Consider the following 23,811-nt stretch of genomic DNA (forward strand, 5'->3'; position numbering starts at 1 on the left):
GACAGAAGATGTGGCTGCTCAAACCACACCACCGCCACACCACACACTTTTATTTTTTGATCTCGACACCATGTTCCAATTTTAGGAAATAAAATATTCTTAAATACACCGGGCGGGGGGCGGTCGTCGCAACGCTGACCTCGCAACAAAATTACAATGGGCCTCTATGGATGTTGAGTTTCCCGGAAATATCTTAAATAATAATGATTTTATTAAATAATGAAAAAACAATGGAGCAGGAGTTTCCAGCGTCTTATCTCTGCATAGCATCACTTCTTACATAAGATGAAAGAGATTCAGGAGAAAGATATTTCGGACTGGATGATGGCCGACTTGTGTGTGTGTGTGTGTGTGTGTGTCACTGCTGAACACACACACACACACAGTTGTGTACAGTAGAACAAGCTGAAAAAACACAAACTCCATATTCAGCGTTGTCTCTATATAACTTTGTAACGTCCTGTTCTCATGCACTCTTGGGTTTGATTAAAAAAAAAAAAAAATTTTTTTTTCTTCTAACCACTCGGTTACTCAAGTGTCACCACGGCGGCTTATTTATGTTATTGTGGCGGCAGAGTCGCACTGAAATGTGAACCCCGCGCTGGTGTTTGTTCCACCGCAGAAGAAGCTCCCGCTGACGGCGCTGTCGCAGGCCATGCAGGACGGAGGCGGTCAGCTGGGCGACGAGAGCCTCATCGGGTCAGTCTGGAGGCGGCGGCTGAGTTCTGCCATTAAACGTTTCACTTTACCTCATTTAGAAACCCATTTATTTAGAGCCGACTAATAATGCACGTATTTGTATCTGTCGCCAATAGTCACTGTGCGTCATCCTCAGAAAATCACGAGGAAACAAGTAACATTAGTGAAGTTGTAGTTCTTATTTATTTCATTGAATTTTTATTTTATTTTATTTTTAAATGTTAATTTTTAAATGTTATATATTTTTTCTTACTTTTTAAATTGTTGTTATTATGATTATTATTCTTGTTATTATTAGTGTTAGTAGTTGTATTGTTATTAGTTATTTTTATTTAATGTTTTATTTAAGTTTGTTTGACAAATTAATTAGAAATGTCTTTATTCAAAGCAAAATAACCCAAATAACCCCGTCGTCACTCCCAGTTTGAACGACGTATTAAAAAGTGCCGGAGTGTAAATAGTTAAACAAGGAGCCTCTTACATGTTTGAGTACAACTGCATGTGACATGGTGATAAGGGGTGTGTGTGTGTGTGTGTGTGTGTGTGTGTGTGTGTGTGTGTGTGTGTGTGTGTGTGTGTGTGTGTGTGTGTGTGTGTGTGTGTGTGTGTGTGTGTGTGTGTGTGTGTGTGTGTGTCCCAGGAAGATGATGGAGGTGTGTGGGGAGGCGGAGGGCAGACTGGCCTGCGAGCTGATGCAGCATGAGGTGCAGATCGAGAGGGACGTCCTGGACCCCGTCAACCAGCTGGCGGAGGTAGAACGTCTCGCCGGCTCCCGAAAATACCCATAATAGCGGAGATGTCGTGCGTGCAAATCCGGCTCCTCGGTCGTATGTCAACAAATAAACTAGAATGACAACATTAGCATGACCTGATGTTTGCACTGGAAACATCTGAGGCAGATCAGGAAAAGCTCCTCCAGCCTCCATCCCTGAGGGCTAGTGAGCACAGTGAAAACCATGGGATCCCAGCGTGCGTTTTGGTGCTGCCGTCTGTCGGACGTTCTGCACATTTCCTGTCGTAAAAATCCAAACGGAGCAGAGGGTTTAAAGATAAGAGAGAAGATAAACCTTTATTAGTCCCACAACTGGGAAGTTAACATCGTTCCAGCAGCAAAAAGGGGACAGCAGAAAATAGAGAGCATGTTGGGGGTAGAATATTTGGAGTTACTCATATCATGTTTGCGTCCCCGTGTTGTGGTTTGTAATTCTGCGGTGGCTCTCCAGACGGATATTCCCAACGTGCTGAAGCAGAGGAAGCAGCTGGCCAAGCTGGTGCTGGACTACGACTCTGCCAAGGCCAGGTGTGGCTTAAAGACTTGATCTCATCCCGTCTATTGACACGAATTGCCATTTCGCCGCGCGTGTCTTAAATGTTCCTCTGACCTCTGGTGCTCCAGGTGGTACCAGGCGTCCAAGTCCTACAACCAGGCCATGGCAGCCAAGGCCGATTCCCTCAAAGACGAGATGGACGAGGCCCTCAATAAAGTGGAAATCTGCAAGGTAGATTCAGTGTCTGGGGGGGCGGGGCCCATCGAAGGTTCATTGACTGTCAAATAAAAAAAAAAGGAGCCGTTCATTGAGAACCGCGCAAATATCTTGGATAAAGGGCCCGGTCGTGTCATTTCAGCTTTCTTGATGTTTTGGTCCCTTATTTGTTGATCTGTTTTCCATTTTGAGAGCCACTGAGTTCCCAGGATTACACAGCGTTTACATTTTAGCATCTTTTTTTTTTTCATTCTAAATATGACGTTTAAAATATTATTTTTATATTAAATATTATATTCATTTTATGTAAATACACACTGATGAGCCACAACATTAAAACCAGTGACAGGTGAAGTGAATAACATCGATCATCTGGTTCCAATGGCACCTGTCATGGGTGGGTGGGGGGGGGGGGGTGTGTGTGTGTGTGTGTGTGTGTGTGTGTGTGTGTGTGTGTGTGTGTGTGTGTGTGTGTGTGTTATATATTATTATTATTATTATTATTATTATATGAGGCAGCAAGTCAACAGTCAGTAGTAGCAGCGTAAGGATCTGAGCCACTTTGACAAGGAGCACATTGTGATGCTGGACGACTGGGTCACAGCAAAACCAAAAGTCTTGTGGGCTGTTCCCGCTATGCAGTGGTTACTACCTACCAAACGTGCTCCAAGGAAGGACGACCGGTGAACCGGCGACAGGGTCATGGACGCCCAAGGCTCATTGATGCACGTGGGGAGTGAAGTCTAACCCGTCTGGTTGGATCCCACAGACGAACTACTGTAGCACAAAGTGTTGAAACAGTGAATGTTGCTATGATAGAAAGGTGTAGAACACACAGTGCATGGCAGTTTGCTGCGTATGGGAGCGCTCAGAGTGTCCATGCTGACCCCTGTCCACCCCTGAAAGCACCTACAATAGACACGTGAGCATCACAACTGGACCATGGAGCAATGGAAGAAGATGGAGGTCTGATAATTCACCTTTTCTTCATGTGGATGATCGGGGGCATGTGGGTTGTTTACCTGGGGAAGAGGTGGCACCAGGATGTATTATGAGAAGAAGACAAACCTGCAGAGGCAGTGTGGTGTTCTGGACAATGTTCTGCTGGGAAACCTTGGGTCCTGGCATTCATGTGGATGTTACTTTGACACGTAGCACCTACCTAAACATTGTTGGGCGGGTCAGAGCTGTTTTGGTGGCACAAGGGGGACCTACACAATAGGCAGGTGGTTTTAATGGGGTGTGTGTGTGTGTGTGTGTGTGTGTGTGTGTGTGTGTGTGCGCGTGCGCGTGTGTGTGTGCACATGTACCTGTTTAATTTACTACATTTTTTAAAGAAAAATATATTGTATAATTTTTTTGGCAGCCCACCTGCAATATCCTCGGTGTCCACTAGTGTGCCGCGGGCCACACTTTGGGAACCAAGGATCTGGACGCTTGGTTTCCAACTCCTAAATTGCAACATGTTTGTTTTTCTTTAAGAAGAGGGTTAGGGTTTCCGCTCTTAAATTACATTTGTGCAGAGCACAACACACCAGGAGAGCGGCGTTCTGACCTTGAGTCACTGTGAGAATGTTCTGTGTTCACTCGTTCCGAGTGAACACAGAACATTCTTTTTTTTTTGTTGTTTTTTTTTTGGGGTCAAATTAAAAGCTTCTACTCGGGCCTCTTGGGCAACCTGGGGTCATTTGTAATGAACAGGCTGAACAGGGAGGCTGTTGTTTGGACAAGGTCACACACAGTACAAGCACCATACTGTTAAGTTACCTGAATATCAAGTGTCTTTGTATTAATTGATTTTATATATATATATATATATATATTGTGTGTGTGTATATACGTATGTATATGTGTGTGTGTGTGTGTGTGTGTGTGTGTGTGTGTGTGTGTGTGTGTAAAATGTTTCTGAACCTATCCCTCCCCACAGGACCAGCTGTCTGCCGACATGTATAACTTTGCTTCTAAGGAAGGGGAGTACGCCCGCCATTATGTCATGGTGGGTACAACAGTTTGATGCAAATGATCTGGAATTGGAATCAGAATTAAATGTCGTTTATAATGATGATTTGCTCGGTTCTTTGTAAAAATGTGTGTTTTAGTTGTTGGAGGCCCAGGCAGAATACCACAGGAGGTCCCTGGCGGTGCTGGAGGCAGCCATACCAACCATCCAGCTGCAACAAGGTAAACACAACCTTAAAAAGTCTCCGTTTATACCGTAAGTGGATGCATTTTTCACTTTTATCTTCTAATTTCCCTTCCCTCACATGATATTTAATTTTCCTTGCAATGATGAAAATCAGGTGAGATTGAATTAGGGTTAGTTATTAAACTGGCATATAAAGGCCGCTCCAAAAGGTTTGGGATGTTTGACATCAGCGCCCCCTGTGGACAGCAGCGGTACTGACACTTTTGCCGTCAGTTCTGGTACTAATGCAGATTCGGAAACGTCCTATTTTCAACACTGTTTTCATTTTTTTATGTAACTAGATGTAAAAATAGAAATCATGTACTGCTCTCAAATGCAATTGCTTTGGGGGAAAAAAATATTTACTCTACAAACCTCCAGTCCTATTCAGTTTTAATCCCTAAACTACCGACGTATCAAAACTGGTATTAACAGAAAAGTCATTTCTTTAATCCAAACCTTGTTGTTCCATCAATGGGTGCACGTGTTTCGCCGACACAACATTCTCCCCGTTGCAACACGGGTTGACTCCCATTGATCAAAAAATTTGGAGTAGGTAGAAAAATACGGGCGTTTTCCCATAAATGTCGCACATGTATCTTGATATTTTGGTATCGATGCAGTTTGTCGGTTTTGCGTCTCCTCCTCCACCTCCAGACTCGTGGATGGAGAAGCCGGCGTTCGGCTCGTTGCTGGAGGAGCATCTGAAGAGGAGCAACAGGGAGATCGCTCTGCCCATCGAGGCCTGCGTCATGATGCTGCTGGAGACCGGCATGAAGGAGGAGGTGGGGCACCGCCTAAATGTCCCTGTTATTCATGACCCTTGTTTAAAAAATGTTTTTTTTTTGTATTTTTATTTGCAATTGGCTTTTCATGGATTAGTGGGATCTGGCAGCTCTGTAAATTGCTGCAAGCTGAGTTAATATATGAAAGCTAATTGTCTCAGCACACAGGGGACGGGGTGTGTTGTGATGTTACGATGCCGGGAGTTAGATAATGATGTCATTATTATTATTATGCAGTTGGATCTTAATCTTATATCCTCATTGTACATTCCCAACTCGCCACTCAATGCATCTGGTGGAGAAATCCTAATTTGAAGTCGTTTTTCTTTCCTAGTCAGTTTCTCATCCTGCCAGACTGAGCCCTTAGAGTCACGGGGGGGGGTGTCTCCTCTGTTAAATTTGGGCTGCAGAGCTCTGGGAGCGTCCAAATGATCAGCGGTTGCAGCTCGTAAATAACCCCGACGTGGTTTCGACTTGATGTGAATCCGTGAGGCCACTGCGAGCGTCACTCCGGGGATGGAGGTTGAACTCGGTCGGGAGGCTTGGCCAGCACGCTGCATGCTGGGTAATGGCTTGTGCAGAACGGAACCATCTGCGGCCGACTTGTGGTCCGCCACCCCTGGGCGTGCGTATCTGGGCCGTATGCGTGCACATCTGGGTGCCATTAACCCAGCGAATACCCTCTCAGAGCGTAACCATATCACTAAATCCCCCAGAAAGGTATAATTGAAGACGTTTTTATTAGAGGAGAGAGGGATCCCTGCTGGAGTGCTTCTCACCCTCAAACGCTCGATCTCTATTAGTAACGAGTAAAAATGTTTTTCACCGGAGACCAAGCCTCCTCCTCTTCACTCATTTCAATTTAAACCTAATAGTTTGTCTTACAACGGGCCGATTTTTGTAATTTTCTTTTATTTGTTTTTTTGAGCGACAAACAGCGGGGGGGCGCTGAAACGATGGCTTAACCTCATAATAATATTGAAACGTCGTCCTCCACCCTCCTCGTCCAGGGTCTCTTCAGGATCGCGGCCGGTGCCTCCAAGCTGAAGAAGCTCAAGGCAGCGCTGGACTGCTCCACGTCGCAGCTCGTGGAGTTCTACTCGGACCCCCACGCCGTAGCCGGTACGCTCCGCGGGTCCACCCGGGCGGGGGGGTCTCCGAACCGGGGCTCCTCCTAGGGGTCCGTGAAGGAGTTGCAGGGGGGCCCGCAGCAAAATATTTTAGAATTCTGAGCACTGATGGGACCTTGACATAAAAAAATTAAAAATTTAAAAAAGGTTTGGGAACCCCTGCGGTAATGTACTGACGGTACACCGACCCTCCGGACCCCCGGCTGTCCCTCACTGTGGTTTTGCTTTGTTTTTTCTCTCTGGTCCAGGAGCGCTCAAGTCCTACCTCAGGGAGCTCCCTGAGCCGCTGATGACCTTTGGCTTTTATGACGAGTGGATCCAGGCCTCCAAGTGAGCAGACACACACTCGTTCTGTTATTACGCCGCTTCTCTGTGACGCGCTCACGTGGTGCTGGTGGGGGCTGGACACACACCCGGAGCGCTGTGTCATTGTCCTGGGCCGACCCCTCCTTTAACGCGTCTGTTGGTTTTCAGTGTGTCGGACCCCGACAGGAGGCTCCAGGCCCTGTGGGTGATATGTGACAGTTTGCCGAAAACGCACAAAGCCAACCTCCGGTAAGATCAACGTTCTGTTCGATTGTTTTCCGCCGCTGGTACTGTTTGCATTCAACTTCATGTCATACCTCGAGGAAGTGAAGTGATCGTTCAGTGACGGACGAGTCGGTCGTTTAAATGGGACGTCGATGAAGACATAATGAGCTTAGGTTCCTCGCAGTGTGAATCCCTGATGGCCGCTGCGGTTGCAGGTACCTGGTGAAGTTCCTGGCTAAACTGGCTCAGGACAGTGACGTGAACAAGATGACTCCCAGTAACATCGCCATCGTACTGGGGCCCAACCTGCTGTGGGCCAAGACTGAGGGGTAAAAAATAAAAAAAATAAAATAAAAATCATCCATATTCACTCGTATTCTTATCTGCTTTATTTTAATTATGGTCTGTACTGTGTGGCTGTGCTACTCAGGACGCTGGCGGAGATGGCTGCTGCTACGTCCGTCCATGTGGTCGCCATCATAGAGCCCATCATTCAGCACGCCGACTGGTTCTTCCCTGATGGTAAAACAAACAGTCATTCTTTTTCTTTTTCTTTTTTTTTTTTTTCCTCCATAGTTTGAATCAATAATAATTTAAAACTGCAGGACGCCGGGCGAGGAACTACTGATTGCCTGGGCTCTGAGGTTGTTATTGATTAATCGTGTTGCACTCCGCCTTCATTATGCTGATCATGTGTCCGCATCTCTCCTCCCCCAGACGTGGACTTCAACGTGTCGGGGATGTTCGCTATGCCCACGCACCCGGCCACCCCGGAGCCGGAGCCCGGCCTGGAGAGGAGGCGCCCGGGCAGCCTGGTGGGGCAGGAGGGCGACGCCCACACCCCCAGGAAAGACAGGTACCTGTCCCGCCCTCAGCTCGGCCTGCACCCCCGGCCCAGAACGCTGGTCCGGCAGGAGTCCCGGGGCGCGGCCCTCTATGTGGTCGCCGACGACTCCGTCACGGTGACGGAGACGCCGCCGGGAGATCCGCCGTGCCAGAGGCCTCAAACCGCGCGGGAGCGCACCCCCGCCCCCACCCCCGCCGCCCCCCCCGACCCCGAGGGGTGAAAGGAAGGAATGTCGCGTCGTGTTTACACTACGTTGCTGATGTTATTACCGTGATATTTATGGGAATTTAAGATGTGCCAACAATGATGTGCGTTTCTGAGGGGCCTAAACGAACCTGACGCAAGTATGTGAAGGCAAACCCTAAGGCGCGGCCCCATCCCGTAAGCCCCCCCCGGGAGCTGGGGGGCGGTAGAGGGCAAGTGCCGTTGCGTCGCTCGAACGTCCTCGTACTTGTGCGAGGTTGGTTTGGGCCCCGAGGCTCCTGACAAACATGCCGGTGATGATGCCGCGCCCAGTGAAAGGGAATGGAGACATCTCCGCTTTAAGCCTCTGTACCTTCTCTCTTTCCTTTGTAACTTCCTGTACTCTACATTAAAGCCCAGGTTGCACTGTAGGCTGGCTGTATGTTTTGTGTGGGTTTCCTGTGTTGCATTTCCTCGTCGTGCTGCTGCGTCCGTCTCATCTCTTCGTGCGAAGGAAGTCGCAGCTCCAACGTCTGTCATGTGGCCTTTCGGGTTTTTTACGGGTATTTCAATGACTCCTGTTTTCTTTTCCCATTTGGTTTGATTTCACTTGGGAGGTAGCTCTCTTCGCCCTCCTCCCTCCCTCCCTCTCTCGCTCTCTAACGTGTCCCTGCTGAACTCTCCTCTTCCCTCCCACCGTTATTCCTCAGCCCCGGTATCAAACCTCCGGAGCCGTCTCCCCGTAGAAGCGGCACTGTAATTAAGAGGCAGACGCAGCTTGCCTCGCCCGCCTTCCAGCCCCCGCCCTCCCCTCTGCCGGAGCCCCAGCCGCCGGCCCTGTCCCTGGCTGCCGAGGCCGAGCAGCCGGGCGCCGGCGGCGATAACGGTGGAGGCGGTGTTGGTCAGGGTGGTGGTGGCGGTGGGGTCCAAGTAGCCACAGTGCAGCCTCAGGGTCTCAGCCAGCTCGGCGCTGAGGAATGCAGGTAAGGACGAGCATGCCGGGTCGCGTCCCTCTGGCGCCAATCAGCCGCCGGGAGGCGTTTAACGTCGCCTCCGTGTCGTCCCCGTGTCTGATTTTGTCGTCGTCCTAACAGCGCAAGCCATGTTGGTCGGCCATGTTGGTCGGCCATGTTGATCGGCCTCGCAGAGTGAAGACTGGGGCCGTCACGATCATGACATTTCATTTGGATCATGAATTGTCTTTTCTGTTGATCTTAAACCACTGTCACGGTGGGAGTCTCTAGAGTAACACTGATGATACACGTCCACCTTAGGAAGAAAAGTCCAAATGTGGCTTTATTTCAACATTTCAAGCACTGGCTTGACTGGATGGGAACGTGATTGTAGAATAGATTACATTTTTTAGATTTTTTTCAATTGCTTGTGATTATGTAATAATTGTGACGGCTCTAATAAAGACCAATCGTAGGCAATACCAAACTGCCATTCGTTCAAGTATATGTGACAAATAACCTCTTGAATCCTAATCAATAATCGGATTGTGTTCCAGAACTGTATTGATTTTTCCACCACCTGTCAACAGGGCCATTGATCTCAAATCAGCTTGTGTGTTTTGACGAGGCTCGCAGCTTCCTGCTTGATGTCCGTGATGCATGCTTTCCACCTTCTTTCCGCTTAACCTTGTGATCCTGCATGCGGCGCGGGTCTTCTCTTTTTACGCCACACGGAGTCTGAAGCAAGTTTAAAAAAAAACAAAAAAAAACTTTAAATGTTTTGTTGCGAGGATCGCTCGACGTGCGCCCATGATGATCTCAGTCCCGCGTCATCGTCGAAAGCGGCTTTTTTCAAATTTGCGGCGCGAGACGCGCCCGTTCTACCGCATCAAATGGACGAACGGTGACATGTTAACCGGCCCCTTGACCTCTTCTGTTTCCGCAGTCCGGCGCGCGACGTCGCGTCCACCCCTCCTCCACAGAGGAATGGTGCGGCCCATCTCTCGGTAGGAACCCCCCACTCTCATGGCGGGTCCAGGGGTCCCAGTCCGCACATGGTCCGCAGAGGTAAGAGTTAAAATGTTCTTTAGGATTAAGCGATCCTCATGTCGGGTGAACATGGGGGGCGTAATGATATATTGCGGTATTAAATTGTGTGGCGCAGAAGAAGTGGCTGCTGGCATCACGGGGCAGAAAAATGCATTGCACGTGTGTTTGTTCCCTTTCAACCTTTTACCCCATAGGCACCAAGAAGCAGGCCCCGGCCCCGCCCAAGCAGGCCAGCCCCTTCTCCTCGCATGCCGGCAGCCAGACCCCGTGCTCCCCTCACCACCCGCCCGTCACCCACCGGCGCCACAGCGGGAAGGACAGCCCCATCCACGCCCCCAGCCACCCGCCGCCGCAGCCCCCGCAGGCCCCGCCCGCCCAGGGCGAGTCGGAGCCCTCGCCCCCCGGCACCCCCACCCCTCCCGACACCCCCCCCTCCGACGGGCCCCACGCCAACCCGCTCTCCTCCTTCCACTCCGGTTCCCTCCCCCGCCCGACTAGGCCGGCCCCCAAGCCGCGCCCCCGGCCCACCATGCCGCCGCCCCCTCAGCCACTGGCCAATGACAATGGAGACGGTCCCTGCAGCTCCGCCTCTAAAATAATCACAGGTACGAGATCCACCGCTGAGCCTGAAGGCGATGCCGGGGAACTTCCCACTATGTTAGAATAATGAAAGTGCGTTAAGTATGCTGGTACTAAGGCCTTTACACACCAAGAACGACGCAAATTTGACTTTCTGGCCTGGTCAGCCGATCTAGTCAGAATTAGTTAGAATTATATCTGTTGTGGTTCCAGATGTTAGTGTAAGTTACCGCATTAAACCCGACCTGACCGTAGAATGTTTGAAATAAGCTTCCTGTGCGTTGAGACCAACGGCCCCCCGCTGAGACTTCTCTTCATCGTACATGGTTCCCCACTGCCTCCTCCTGTGCCTCGCACACCCGATTGTAAATGTGGTGGTCTGATGCATGGGAAATATGTAAACGTTGCAGATGTCTGAGCTGCTGCCCTGCCTGTAGGATGAGGTCTGAGAGGCAGGTGATGGTAAGACTTGGCTTGTGCTTTGCTCCCGCTTGTTCTTTCCGTTGCGTTTGTGCACGTTGTGGTTTCAACACTAACCAAACGCTTCCTCTCTCACAAGCGTCGTGTGCCTGGGTACCGAAAGGGGACAGGTTTGCTGTTTTTCAACCCCGGCCTTGGCAGCCGTCGTTTGTAAGTGCCGCGGCACATCCGGAGCGTGACGTCGGCGGCAGCGGGTTGCCGGTGGGAAGCGACCGAGTGTCCTGTTTCTAGTCTCTTACGTCAGCGCTGATGTAGCCAAAACAGCTGATTTGCAGTTGTGCAAATTGGTCCAAAACAACCCGATAAAATGCAACTTTTTTTATTCAGTATAACATAATGAAAATGGTCTGATTATATCGTAAGCTTCACGTTCTCATCCGTTATAAATGATGGGAGCCGACATGTAATTCGGACCGGCTTGAAAAATGGCAAACCGATCCTTTCCAGCTTCCCAGCAGGTTCTACTCCTGTTGACGCTAACATTTCTGTTCCTGTTTTTATTCACTAACCCACTTAAACCCCCAAAAAAACCCTCTGACGGGCGAGGGCTCCACACTGTGTGCCATGATGCGGTTGCTCTGTATGTTCTTTGTCAGGCTCTCCTTAAAGCAGCACTATGTTACTTTTGGTATTTGGTGCCCCCACAGTTCTGCACTTTTACACCACCGTCTTAAAGCGAAGATCATTTTATTACCGGACAAATTTGAACCTTATCGGTCAAGTTTCAATAACGGTCGATGTTATAAACGCAGATGTAATGTACACCGAGGTTACAGCGCCCCTTGCGCGGACCTCGCCGCTTCCTGTAGCCGGGGCCAGATTTGCTCGGCCTGCCAGATCGGCTCGCTCGCTCGAGGCAGAGGATGACGCAAACCCCGGGGCGCAGTGAAAGTGAGGGCCGGGTGCACGGGGGAGGTGGAGCAGCTACGTTTCCTATGAGCGTTATTACCGGGCATTTTGACTGGCAAATTTATAATTTTTTTTTTTTTTTTTTTTTCAATTTTACCAAAAAAACATTAATTACCAAGCCAAACATCAAGGAAGTGACGTAGTGCCGTAAAGCACCTTTTCCACGGTTTCGAACCCGAACACCAAAGTTGCATAGTGTGGTGGGTGGCAATGAAAAGAGGTTCCGTTCTCCATATTACAAGTCAGTGGAGCCTCAACATGATTCTGAAGCTGTTATTTTAAGGTAAAAAACGTACGTAGTGTTGCTTTAAATAGTGCTTTATTGTTTTAAGGTTTTTTTTATTTTTAAGACCTGGCTGGTGTCAAATCGAGTTTGAGCCGATTTACTGCTCACGCTCTTCATTTCCATTTTCCTGACGATGGGTCTCTCACCATATTGTTCAAAGTTTAAAATGGAGGGGGGGGGGAGTGTGCACCGTCCAGTAAACACACTTGAACTCCATTTGACGCCAGACAACGTCCTTCCAAGATTGAAACACCAAGGATGCTCTTCAAACCAGCGACGTTTTGACCATTTTGAAAACCTTTCCAGCTCTTCACTGGTGCAGTGCGACCAGGTCGAGAAACAATACGCAGAAATCCTTGAGGTCTTTCTCTCTCTCTCTCTCTGTGTGTGTGTGTGTGTGTGTGTGTGTGTGTGTGTGTGTGTGTGTGTGTGTGTGTGTGTGTGTGTGTGTGTGTGTGTGTGTGTGTGTGTGTGTGTGTGTGTGTGTGTGTGTGTGTGTGTGTGTGTGTGTGCTCCGTCTGACGGTCTCGCGTCGCCGCCTCCCAGTCGGAGCGCTTTTGGCGTAACTAACGTTTCGTTTCGACCCGACTGCCCCGATACAGACGGAGGCCTGGTCCCGGAGGCGGCGATGGACCTGCAGGGGAGGGGCTCTGCGGGCCCCGAGCCCCCCCCGGCTCCGCCCGCAGACGCAGGGATCCAGCTGGAGAGCACCGTCCTGTGAGGGAGGACGGGCCGCTCACTGTCATTCATTAAACTGATCAAAAAGCCACGTTTGTGTTCGCTCCTGTAAGACGAGGCTCAGTCGCGTGTCAAGCACCGAGCCTTTTTTTTTTTTTTTTTTTTTTTTAAGCGTGTCGGACCACAACCCCGCTCGGGTTCTGATACCAAATGGGGGGGAAAAAACATTGTACTTGGACACGGCTTCTTGGACCCTGGGACTGGAACCGTATAAACCCAGAGCTCCGGAAGCTTTCGGAAGACTCAAAAGGTGGTGATTCCACTGATTTTGCAGACGTGGCCTTTTTGGATGGTTTCAAGAATTGATGGTTTTGCATTTGGCAAATCTTGCGCATGGAAATGATCATTTTATTGAGCTGTGTAAATTGTTGAAATCTTCGATTTAAAACTTAAAGTGTGGTATTTTACCTTTAGCTAATTAATTAGGTGTCCGTTTTATAAATAGTATTTCCATAATGGATGCAGCGATCTGTACTCGTCGTAGTGCGACGTAGTGCGCGGACCAAAGATAAAAAAGGGCCAAAGGAAAAAAAAAAAAAAATTTGATTATTCAAATTTGTTCATTTTGAGTTCAATAGTGCAGTTGCTAATGACCAAATATTAAGGCAAGAGTGCAATATATGAATTAAAAAAACAATGACAAATAAAGCATTCCTCCTTCAGCAGCGTCCCCCCCCCACCCCCAGCATTTATACTGTGCGGTTGGTTTTCCAGACAGTGTTACCTCATTTCCAGCCTGGGCTCTACTTCCAATCTTAAATATACAAAGTTGATCAACTGTGATGTTTGGGGGAAAAAAAGGTTTTATTAGTAAAGGGATTAAGGTTGGGATTTTTTATTTTTTTTTAATACCGCTTTACCTTATTTTTATTGCTGTAGCTCAGGCTTGGTTATTGGAGTTTTATCTTCTATTTTTTGGGGCATTTCACACCAGATTGAATGTTGCTTCACTCCTGACTGTTCTTATCTCTTATCTGTATCAGCTGAAACCTAAGAATTCACTTTTTCTTTTTCCTATTTTTGAAAACGAGTGGTTCATATCTTTATTGTTCATATCAAAGTTTAAAAAAAAAAGTGGTTTTGGCATCATGACTTTTGATAATACAAATTAAACAAGAGTTCTTCAGCAGTCCAAGTGCATATTTCTATAATAATATTTTGGTAGATATTTATTTGTTGTTTAAGGAAACTTTCATGGGTGTTTCTATATTAACATGTGCTTCAAGTTTTGGGCCAGCCTTTTAGGCCTAAAGACTGTTTTACACTTCTGCGATTCAGCTTGTCGGGAGAGACTAGAAACAGGAAGTTGCGTCACTTCCCACCGGCATCCGGCTGGAGCCAACGTGTCGCTGTAGATGTAGCGCAGAAAAAAGCAGCTTTGAATAGAATGCACTGTTACGGTTACTTAAAATACACTCAAGACACATGCGACCAGTGTGAATTTTCCGTTTTCGAAAAGGAGAAGTTCAAGTTTTTTAAACTTCAAGCATTTGTTCAATTGGACCGTGCACATTTATACACAGTGAGAAGTTGCAGTGGAGTGCTAAGTTTCTCAATGTTAAAACATTTGTGGTACGAACAGTTTATACATATATATCTCCTACATCTCTCTCTATCTATATATATATATATATATATATATATATATTTTTTTTTTAAGAATTCAGACAGTCAAGGTTTTTTTGTTTTTTTTTTTTTAATACTATCATTTGATCTAAATCCAAAAATGACTTGACAGTTAGTTTACAGTGTGCTCTCGCGGTAATAAATAACAGCAAACACGGCTGGAGAGACGTGGCGGTCAAGCCCAGTAGCCGATGATAAAGACGGCCACCGTCAGGCAGATGATGAGGTTGGCGTTGAGCACCAGCCTCAAGCGCGGCGGCTCCTCAAGGGCGCAGACCGTCTCCTCGGGCGGAGGAGGAGGGGGTGCAGGGTCGTGGTCTCCCGCCAGCCGCCGCTCCATCCCACACAGCCAGTACAGGGCAGACATGAGCCTGGACTGACGCCGGAGGCCGGACGCCGAGGAGGTGTCTGGATAGAGGAGAGAGACGTACGCCACATCACACCGTCCTTATCCCCCATCCCTCTGATTAATGTTTTGGGGTTTTTGGTGGGGTTTTTTCCCGCCTTAAATGCCAAAACTTCTAATCCATCTTGCTTTGAATTTGAAGCACAGGTTGTGGTTTTCCCTCTTTGCTGTCGCCAGAAACTAGAGTTTTGCGCAATGGCGCTCTGAGAACACAAAGGCAGGATGAAGACCCACCTTCACTCCTGCGGTGCACAATTCCATTGCCGTTTTGGGCTCTCCACCCCGTGGAGTCCTGCTCCCTGCGGCTCTCCACCGTGAACACCTGCTCCAGCCGCTCCCCGGGCTTCTTCGCCGGATCGAACCTGGTGAACCAGGTCAGACGGCTGATCTGGTTCGGAGAAACATGTCGACAAAAACGACAAATTGAACTCTCAGAGAATAATGGGTCAAATTCTGAACCTTTACGGTGTAACGTTGCTAAATAGTGCCTATTGGCTGTAGTGCCGAAGTGGCAAGCACAATCAATTTTAAGGTTAAAGCCGTAATCCGTAAGATTGTGTTAAAAAATCCTCTATATATATATATATATATATATATTTTTTTTTTTTTTAACTGGCACTTTTTAAGAAAGAACCATTCAATGTATTTGAGATATGCACATATTTGCTACCCTGGAATCTTTAATAAAATAATCTTACAGATGACCACTTAAAGATGTATGAATTGTAGCTGAAGAAGTCGTCAAAGCCTGGTGCTCACCTGCTCCGGGCCGGGCTTCTCCGTGGCCAGGCTACCCACCACCACCACCCCGAGTGTGAGGAAGGACAGCATGGTGGAGAAATAAAGGAAGTGGACGTCCTTCACCACCGCCGGCCTGCTGTCCTCCTGGAAACACTGGGGGCTCGGGTACACGAAGTCCAGAACCATCCGGGTGCAGCCCACCAGCAGGCCGGTGGCCAGGCCCCAAAACGCACCCTAGGCGACCGGAGAACAAAGAGAGAGCGCTGGGACGGCAGGCTGAGCGTCACGGGCAGACACACACACACTGGCAAACTAAATTTCCCTCCCGGATTAGTGTTATAAGTACTAATATATTCCATCAACAAGCAAGTTTTCTAAATTATATGCAACAGAGGCCTAAATGTATTTTGTGGGGCGCCCCCTAGTGGCTGAAGTCAAAAGGCTTTCATATTCCCTCCCCTGCACTTCTGTATGGGATTGGATAATAGCGTGTGTATCCAAGTAGTTTTGAGATAATTTACAGTATATACTATATACACATGTACAGTATATCGTAGAGTCTTGTATAGCAGTGTTTTATACAGTAGTAGAGCACTTCAACCTTGAACTTAAAAGCAAAGCCTAATTAATACCAATCTCAACTATGGAGTAAAAAGTTATTAGTCGTGTTCAACAAAATCTATGCATCAAAACACCTTGACTGTCAGATGTTCAATGGTTGTCCAAGCACAGCTAAACCGCATCCTCCATCATTTGTGTTTTTATTTCCATTATCCCCCACACGCTGTGCCTTAAGCTCAAAGAGGTGACTGGAATCCACGACAAGCTCAAACACCTTCTCGTTGGTCCGCTTCCAGAAGCATCCCAGGAGGAAGATGATGGAGACGGGGGGCTGCAGGTAGGTGCTGATGGACTGGATGTAGATGAAGAGCTGCCCCCCCTGGCTGGCCTGCACCACGGGGATCCACAGCACGGAGACCACCACCAGCACCAGCACAAACACCCTGCAACACGCACACGGAAGGAAGCAGCACATCAGTAACCTGCCTAGTTAGTGTCTGTCCCGTGGCTTGTGTTTTTAACTGAACCCGTCAAAGCGAAATTCCAATCAAAAATGTTGATCTGGTATTAAAATAAAGATTGGAATCTTGACTCTTACAAACTCTAAATGTTTTTGATTCGAAATGAAACAGAACAGCTCGGGGGGGCGTCGGCCTTTCAATCGTAGCACTTGACAGGCAACCTCTTATTTCCACGCTCTGCAGCAGTTTGCATCAGCAGGGAGTAAACACAGGTGTGGTGGTAGAGTAACCCGGTGCTCACCCCCCTCCTGGAGGTAGAATCCCAGCGAGGGTAAAACCTGGCAGTGACGTGACAGTTGCTAGCGGTGATACTGTTAACAAGGAGCTGGACTGCCGCTGAGGAGGAGATTGGTCTTTATTTCAATGGTTGTTACACTCATAGACAAGCTTTCCTCTGGGTTGTGCAGGAGGAACCGGGCCTACACCCTACACCCCACCTTCACACCGCTACTCCTCATTATTACCTGCCTACTATCATCAGCTCCCATTCGGTGGCGCGAGGGCGGAGGAACCTCCACAGGTCCATGGTGAAGATGGTGCTGGAGCTGTTGAAGATGGAGGTCAGGGAGGACACGAGGGCAGCGATCATCACAGCCATCATCAGGCCCCGCAGGCCTGCAGGGAGGGGCAGGCACGCGCACGCACGCACGCACGCACGCACGCACGCACGCACGCACACACACACACACACACACACACACACACACACACACACACACACACACACACACGTCAAAAAGCCGGGGAGGGGAGACAGATATAGAGGTGAGACAGACTGAGAAAAGGGGGGATTCTCTCACCCGAGGGCAGCAGCACCATGACCAGTTTGGCGTACGCCGTGTCGGAGCACCCCACCGGGTTTCCACAAACCTCCGTGCACACGTCAGGGTCTCCACACGCTACCTCATCTGCACAGCGACAGGGGAGCACGGCAACAACTTTAAAGTCAGAATTTATGGAATTTTTTTTTTGCATGTGTTTGGTAAAAAAAAAAACGATGAAATGACTTGATTTGAGGTTCATTTGTATGGACTTTCAGTAGCCACCAATACTGTTCTCTGTATATAATGTATTGGGTAGATTCTCTACGCCGTTTTGTACAGTATGGTCCGGTGACTGCGGCTCTACCGGGGAACAGGATCCTGCTGATCATGCCCGGCAGCAGGATGACGAAGAAGGGCAGAACCTTGAGGTACGCAGCCAGCAGCGAGCCTCCCTTGGCGTGGCTCAGGCTCTTAGCAGCCAGGGAGCGCTGGACGATCACCTGCAGGAAATTTAAAAAAAAAAAGAAAACGCCTTCCTCAGGCCACAAATAAGGACTCACTGTATACTGGCAGAGAAAAGCGCATCCTCTGAAGTGAGATCTTTCTGCAAATATTTCCTTGTCGTTATGAGGACACTGAAAGTGATAATAAAAGCTGTTGATAATAAGGTGTTCCTCAAACTCTTATATTAGATATATACGGAAATATATATATATTATATATATTATTATTATAGATAGATCCAAATATGCATCGAAAACGAATAGAAAATACTAATAAAGTCATTAAAAAAACACAACTGGCAATGTACAAAAACCTAAAAAATGAACATTAAACCTGCGTCAACAATTCACATCCTCACAAAAAGACAAAGGTCGCGCAAGTATCTCTCCCCAGTCCAATGACACTGCTGCGGCGTTACCTGATCTGAGCACCAGTACCACATGGAGGGGGCAGACATGCCGACGATGACGGCGGGCCAGGGCAGGTCAGAGGTCACCGGGTCTCTGAACAGGTGGAAGGCGTCGCCTCGGGGGACGCCGCACGTGGTGTTGGGGACACGCACGGCGGGGACGGCCCCCGCGTAGCCGTCCAGGAGCCCGTTCCAGCCGCCCACCTCGGCGAAGCCTGCACCCGGGGGGGGGCAGAGTCAGACGCACAGATATTGTCAGGGCTCCACGCAGCTGTATGCTGCAGGTACTACCAATCAATGTAGGCTGAAAATGGGAGCTTAGTGTAATTTAATGAGCCAATATTGCGGAAAAACATCTCAAAATGATACCAGAAACTCATTATGCCTTTCGATATGAGCCACAGCAGGGGGCTGTAACAGATATTTATTAGGGAAATACTTTTTTTTTAGCTCACTGAGCCTGGTCAAGGTCATGTTTTCGGCCCATTTTCAAATCGATTCATTCATAAAAGTATTTATGTGACATGGATGTTCACGTACTGAAGCCCATGAGGGTCAAGGCGCCCGCCACCATGATGCCGGTTTGGGCAGCGTCCGTGTAGATGACAGCGGCCAGGCCACCTGGGACGCCACAGCGCAGACATTCAAACACGGCAAAACGGGGCCGAGAGCGTAACCACGCGGTGAATTATTCAGCGTGTGATTAGCCACCGGCCACATGAGCCACATTGTCCAGCCCTGATTGCAAAGCTCAGGGTCATTTTTAAAGCCGGGAATTATTTGGGCTTCTCATTGTTGCTTGTTGAATGAGGGAATGAGGCCAAAAAGGAGAGAGAGAGAGAGAGAGAGAGAGAGAGAGAGAGAGAGAGAGGAGAGAGAGACAGTTACCGGCAACAGTGTAGAGAGCGGTGATGGAGAGCAGCAGAACGACGGCTACGTAGATGTTCCACTGCAGAGCCTGCTGAATGAACACCGCTCCAGCGTACATGTCTACCTGTGGCGCACACAGACAGACAGACAGACAGACAGACAGACAGACATTACTGCAAACCGAAATGTGTGTCCTCAGAGTGACTGAAATGAAAAAGTGACGGGGCGGCAAAAAGAAACAAATACAAAAGTATGATCTGAATTAAATGAATGTGATATTGTAGGAACCTTAAAATCTGTGTCAATACTACTGATATACAGTACTGTTATAAATAATATTTAAAACCAATTAATTATTTCTATGTAGGTCTTCATTGACCAAATCCAGCTAACTAAGCAACGTTATGTCTAAGTCTTATTGACAACGTCCGTATGAGTAGAAGCATCTTACTTATTTACATACTTCTTTTCAGACGCCACCATAATAAATTCCTCAGTAAATCATCTTGGGAATCCACGTACCGATATCTTTGTGAAGATGTAAACAAATAAATACAAGATGGCGATGAACAACTGGATTCTCCTGCCGCCGAAGCGTCTCTGCAGGTATTCGGGCATGGTAGTGACCTTGAGGAGTGAGATCCAGGACAAATAAGAGCAGATGAACCAGCAGTGTGTATATGTGGATGCATGTACGTGTGTGTGTGTGTGTGTGTGTGTGTGTGTGTGTATGTGTGTGTGTGTGTGTGTGTGTGCGTGTGTGTGTGTGTGTGTGTGTGTGTGTGTGTCAGGGTTTCTCAACTTATCGGCCCAATAAGACCATTTCTTATGTCCCAAAAACCAACAACAGCAACTAAAGAGTGTCCTTTTGTTCGGTTCTATTATTACCTTGGATTACAATTCACATTCAGGCCAATAAGCAACAGAATGAGGCAAAAAAAAAAATCCCTCTCACTGAACTTTCTAAACTCCTCACACTCGTCCACATTGGATATTATGAAACTGTTTCATGTAATTTGAGTCACAATTTGAATCTCATTGGCTTTTACCATATCATAGAGCACGGAGAGTGCTTCAAATGTATTCTATATAAATGATAATATATTCTGAATTCATTTCTAGTTCATTCAACTAATTCTTTATGAGAAATATATCAATCAAATATCAACGTATCAGTCTTTACTGCAGACCTGTGTGCGTATCAGGGGCCGATCCCTATCCCAAGGGTGTGTATTTGCAGACATGTTTGTGCGCATCTTACCCCTGAGGCGATGTATATGGGAAGGAAGAGCCATCCCAGCAGCAACACCATCAACATTCCCTGTCACATAGAAACCATGGAACGCCATTGGAGTCGATATCAAACAAATAAATACTGTATGTAAATACATGAATAAATAAATAAATATGTCTGAAATAAATCCTGAAATAAATAAATGAGGCAGTAAATATAATTATAAAATATATAATAAATACAAATATATAAATAAGTAAATATAGTTCAATAAATAAATATTTTTTTAATAAATAAGACGTTTTTTCGAAAGACTAGTTTTATTCATTTCAGGGGACTTTTATTTCATAATAGCACATTTCCATCTGTTATATGCGATGGATGGGGCGTGGTTATCTAACAGATTCAGAGCCATCAGAGAGAGGGGGTCACACCGGTGCTGCCGTTGGCGCTCTCCCCCGCAGTGGTTGCTCGGAGCTGGTCCCCACCTCTCGATACCTCCTCGGTTGGGGCCAGGGGCCGGTAGGGAGCGAGTCAGTCAGGGTGGAGGGCCACCACCCGGTTCCGCTTGACCAGCCGCACCCTGCACACTACGTCCGACAGCCGTTCCAGCACAGTGCAAGGGTCAGCCCGCTGGCTCGACAGCTTGGGGGCGAGGCCCTTCTTTATCTCCGTACAGTGGACACACACCTGGGTCTGGGTGCAAAGTCTGTTCCTCGGCAACAGGAGTCGTAGGCCCGCTGCCGCATGGGCGGGGCGGGGCGGGGCGTCTGTTGATTAAGGCTTGCCTGGTCAAGCCAGGCCCAGGCTGAGGTAGCCCACCCAGTCGACTGGGGTACGGAGTTGGTGTCCAAACATAAGTGCAGAGAGTAACGTTCATGTTGCCCGCTCATTTGCATATAACAGATGGAGACGTGGAAGTGCCCTGATATAATTTTTTTTTAAATAAAAAACATCCTTTTTTTTTAAATAAAATTTTTTTTTGTTTATATATATTTAGTCCTTTATATATTTATATTTACATGTATTCAAATATTTATTGACTCATTTATTTATTTCAGGATTTATTTCGTAGACATTTATTTATTTCATAAAAAATAGTTATGTATGTATGTAACTATGTATTTATATATTTACATTTACATTTACATTTAGTCATTTAGCAGACGCTTTTATCCAAAGCGACTTACAATTGTTCAAACACCGACGGACGCAGCCATCAGGAGCAATGAGGGGTTAATTGTCTTGCTCAAGGACACTACAGCATGCTAGCAGGAGGAGCCTGGGATCCAACCAGCGACCTTTAGATCACTAGACCACCAGCTCTACCGCCTGAGCCACCATCCCCATATATATATTATCTCATTGATTTATTTAAGGATTTATTTAATAGACATTTATTTATTTAATAGGCCTATTTATTTATGTGTGTGTATTTATATATTTATTGTCTTGTTTATTTATTTTGTAGACATTTATTTATTTCATAAGAATATTTATTTATATATTTATTTATTTATTTAATGTCGACTTAAATTGCGTTCCATACTCTGGGTGTCACATTCCGATTGGGACCATGTTTCCTCCAAACCCCCCCAAAAATATATTTCCAACCAGCAGCTTCCCAGCCAGACTGGCGCTTAAATCCAAATTCAGTCACTTACGTTCCATTCGTAGGCCGCAGCCGCGATGCCTGCCGCGGCCCCCGAGCCGGCCAGACCGATGAAGTGCCCACTGCCAACGTTGCTGGCAAACAGAGAGGTGCCGACCTGAGAGAACAGATCAATATTTCTATTTTACTTAAAAATACAAATGATTTCTCTGTATCTAGTTGGGTTGATGCACTCTTCTAGGAAGATAGGTTAAAGCGGTAATCCATCAGAACGTCTGTCGTCCCAGAATTCCATTTGAAGATGCAACGTCAACAACCTTCATCCCCTCCAAGGTTTGCCTTCTTCTGATCACTTTTTCCTTTCTCTGTCACACTACAAGTCCCAGAATTCAAATTCCAAGCTAGAATGGTTTTTTTTTTCCCCAGGTTTTTGTTTTTGCTTGAAGACGTCACTTTCTTTTATCCATAGTTTTCCTTCCACTGATTGATGGATTTTCGGATCTTGGCCGCTTGTGGTGGTGGTGACGTTCATTTTGTTTGTGAATGTTCATCCATAGACGGTTTGACAGTTAACCTGCTTTATCAACCTCACTGTGGCTGCCTTTTCTCTTCTAGTGCCTGGCGGAACCCGCCACCAACAAGGGAAACAGTAAGGGGGGCACCGATACACTGAATGAACGCCCTAAACAACACAAATTTTATTTTTAATAAAATAATTTCACAGATAACCACCTTGAGCATCTCTCCGCGACAGGCGGTTTGATTTTGACAAAGGATCAGATGACTGCGGGACCTACCGGCCACCAGCTCATGCTCTTCCCGGCCAGGAAGTACCCGTCCACCGTGCTGCGTTTGGTCTTCCACATGGACTGACGGGAACAATGAAACAATAAAAGCAAACAACCCTTTTTGTTTTGTGCCGCCCCTGCCGATTCAAACATGTCCGGATCAAAGCGCCGGGGTTCACTCACCCAGAGGCCCACGGCGAGCACCAGCACAAAGTAGACGACCAGCACCACTATGTCCACGGCCACCAGGGTGCTGCGAGCCACCGCCGGCGGGGAGGAGGAAGAGGGCGTGGCCGAGGAGGAGGAAGGGGCCGCGCCGGTCCCCCGGCCGCTCGCCATCAGGTCCGGGCTCAGATTTCGTCTCCTGCCGTGGCGGGAGGAAATCAGGGCCAGGGTTATCTTCAAGGGGGAACCGGTGGCATGTTATTCTAGTCATTCACTGATTGGATTCCACCGTTGATTTACTTCCGTTCTGTGCATTAACTCGACGTACCTTCAGCCTCCACAGGGCGAGCAAACAGCCGCTGGGCATCCTGTCTCCCACAGCAGAGTCTGTCTGCTGTACCTGCATCTATTTGTATGCGGATGATGTTGGTGTTCTTGTGCTGCTTCTTTTAATACAGGTATTCCATACTATATTATATTATACTATACTATACTATACTATACAGGTACTCCTCATTTAACCACCTACCTGTTTAACCACCAGCTCTCTGACCAGTCTGTATACCAAGCATCTCATCTCATCACCCTTTATATACTATATATACTATATACACTATATGTACACACTATATATACTATATACACTATATCAACTATATATACACTATATACGTATAATATGTACATGAAAAATACTATATACACTATATACATATTCTCTGTACACTATATAGACTATATATACTATAAACACTATACACACTGTATACA

At 47.4% G+C, this 23,811-nt stretch overlaps 2 protein-coding genes across 3 annotated transcripts in view; one reads left to right on the forward strand and one right to left on the reverse strand.

Moving 5' to 3' along the window:
• The window catches only part of arhgap17b (Rho GTPase activating protein 17b), a 30,033-nt gene extending 17,140 nt beyond the window's left edge, over positions 1 to 12,893 (forward strand). Inside the window, exons 1-18 of one of the 2 annotated variants that reach the window (XM_080009621.1) lie at positions 626 to 699; positions 1,340 to 1,451; positions 1,923 to 1,999; positions 2,096 to 2,198; positions 4,111 to 4,179; positions 4,283 to 4,364; positions 5,026 to 5,153; positions 6,164 to 6,275; positions 6,532 to 6,613; positions 6,758 to 6,838; positions 7,030 to 7,143; positions 7,245 to 7,336; positions 7,532 to 7,670; positions 8,555 to 8,827; positions 9,744 to 9,865; positions 10,042 to 10,452; positions 10,837 to 10,888; positions 12,704 to 12,841. In XM_080009621.1, the coding sequence (XP_079865747.1) occupies positions 656 to 699; positions 1,340 to 1,451; positions 1,923 to 1,999; positions 2,096 to 2,198; positions 4,111 to 4,179; positions 4,283 to 4,364; positions 5,026 to 5,153; positions 6,164 to 6,275; positions 6,532 to 6,613; positions 6,758 to 6,838; positions 7,030 to 7,143; positions 7,245 to 7,336; positions 7,532 to 7,670; positions 8,555 to 8,827; positions 9,744 to 9,865; positions 10,042 to 10,452; positions 10,837 to 10,844 (2,049 nt within the window). In that variant the 5' untranslated portion in view covers positions 626 to 655 and the 3' untranslated portion in view covers positions 10,845 to 10,888; positions 12,704 to 12,841. Of the gene's footprint in view, positions 1 to 622; positions 700 to 1,339; positions 1,452 to 1,922; positions 2,000 to 2,095; positions 2,199 to 4,110; positions 4,180 to 4,282; positions 4,365 to 5,025; positions 5,154 to 6,163; positions 6,276 to 6,531; positions 6,614 to 6,757; positions 6,839 to 7,029; positions 7,144 to 7,244; positions 7,337 to 7,531; positions 7,671 to 8,554; positions 8,828 to 9,743; positions 9,866 to 10,041; positions 10,453 to 10,836; positions 10,889 to 12,703 lie in introns of those variants that run through there. The other variant, XM_088845572.1, reaches the window with a different exon arrangement.
• Positions 12,894 to 14,582: 1,689 nt separating this feature from the next.
• Positions 14,583 to 22,914, reverse strand: slc5a11 (solute carrier family 5 member 11). The gene is made up of 14 exons (XM_080010125.1): positions 22,885 to 22,914; positions 22,140 to 22,244; positions 20,503 to 20,562; positions 19,764 to 19,868; positions 19,260 to 19,365; positions 18,912 to 18,992; positions 18,381 to 18,586; positions 17,823 to 17,958; positions 17,495 to 17,602; positions 17,159 to 17,309; positions 16,448 to 16,616; positions 15,631 to 15,846; positions 15,106 to 15,259; positions 14,583 to 14,873 (listed from the first exon to the last, which is right to left on the reverse strand). Exons 1-14 carry the CDS (start codon positions 22,897 to 22,899, stop codon positions 14,641 to 14,643), a joined length of 1,845 nt encoding a protein of 614 aa, XP_079866251.1. The 5' UTR covers positions 22,900 to 22,914; the 3' UTR covers positions 14,583 to 14,640.
• Between the last annotated feature and the right edge of the window lie 897 nt (positions 22,915 to 23,811).

The sequence above is a fragment of the Zeus faber genome (assembly GCF_960531495.2).
Source record: "Zeus faber genome assembly, chromosome: 11".
Lineage (NCBI taxonomy): Eukaryota > Metazoa > Chordata > Actinopteri > Zeiformes > Zeidae > Zeus > Zeus faber.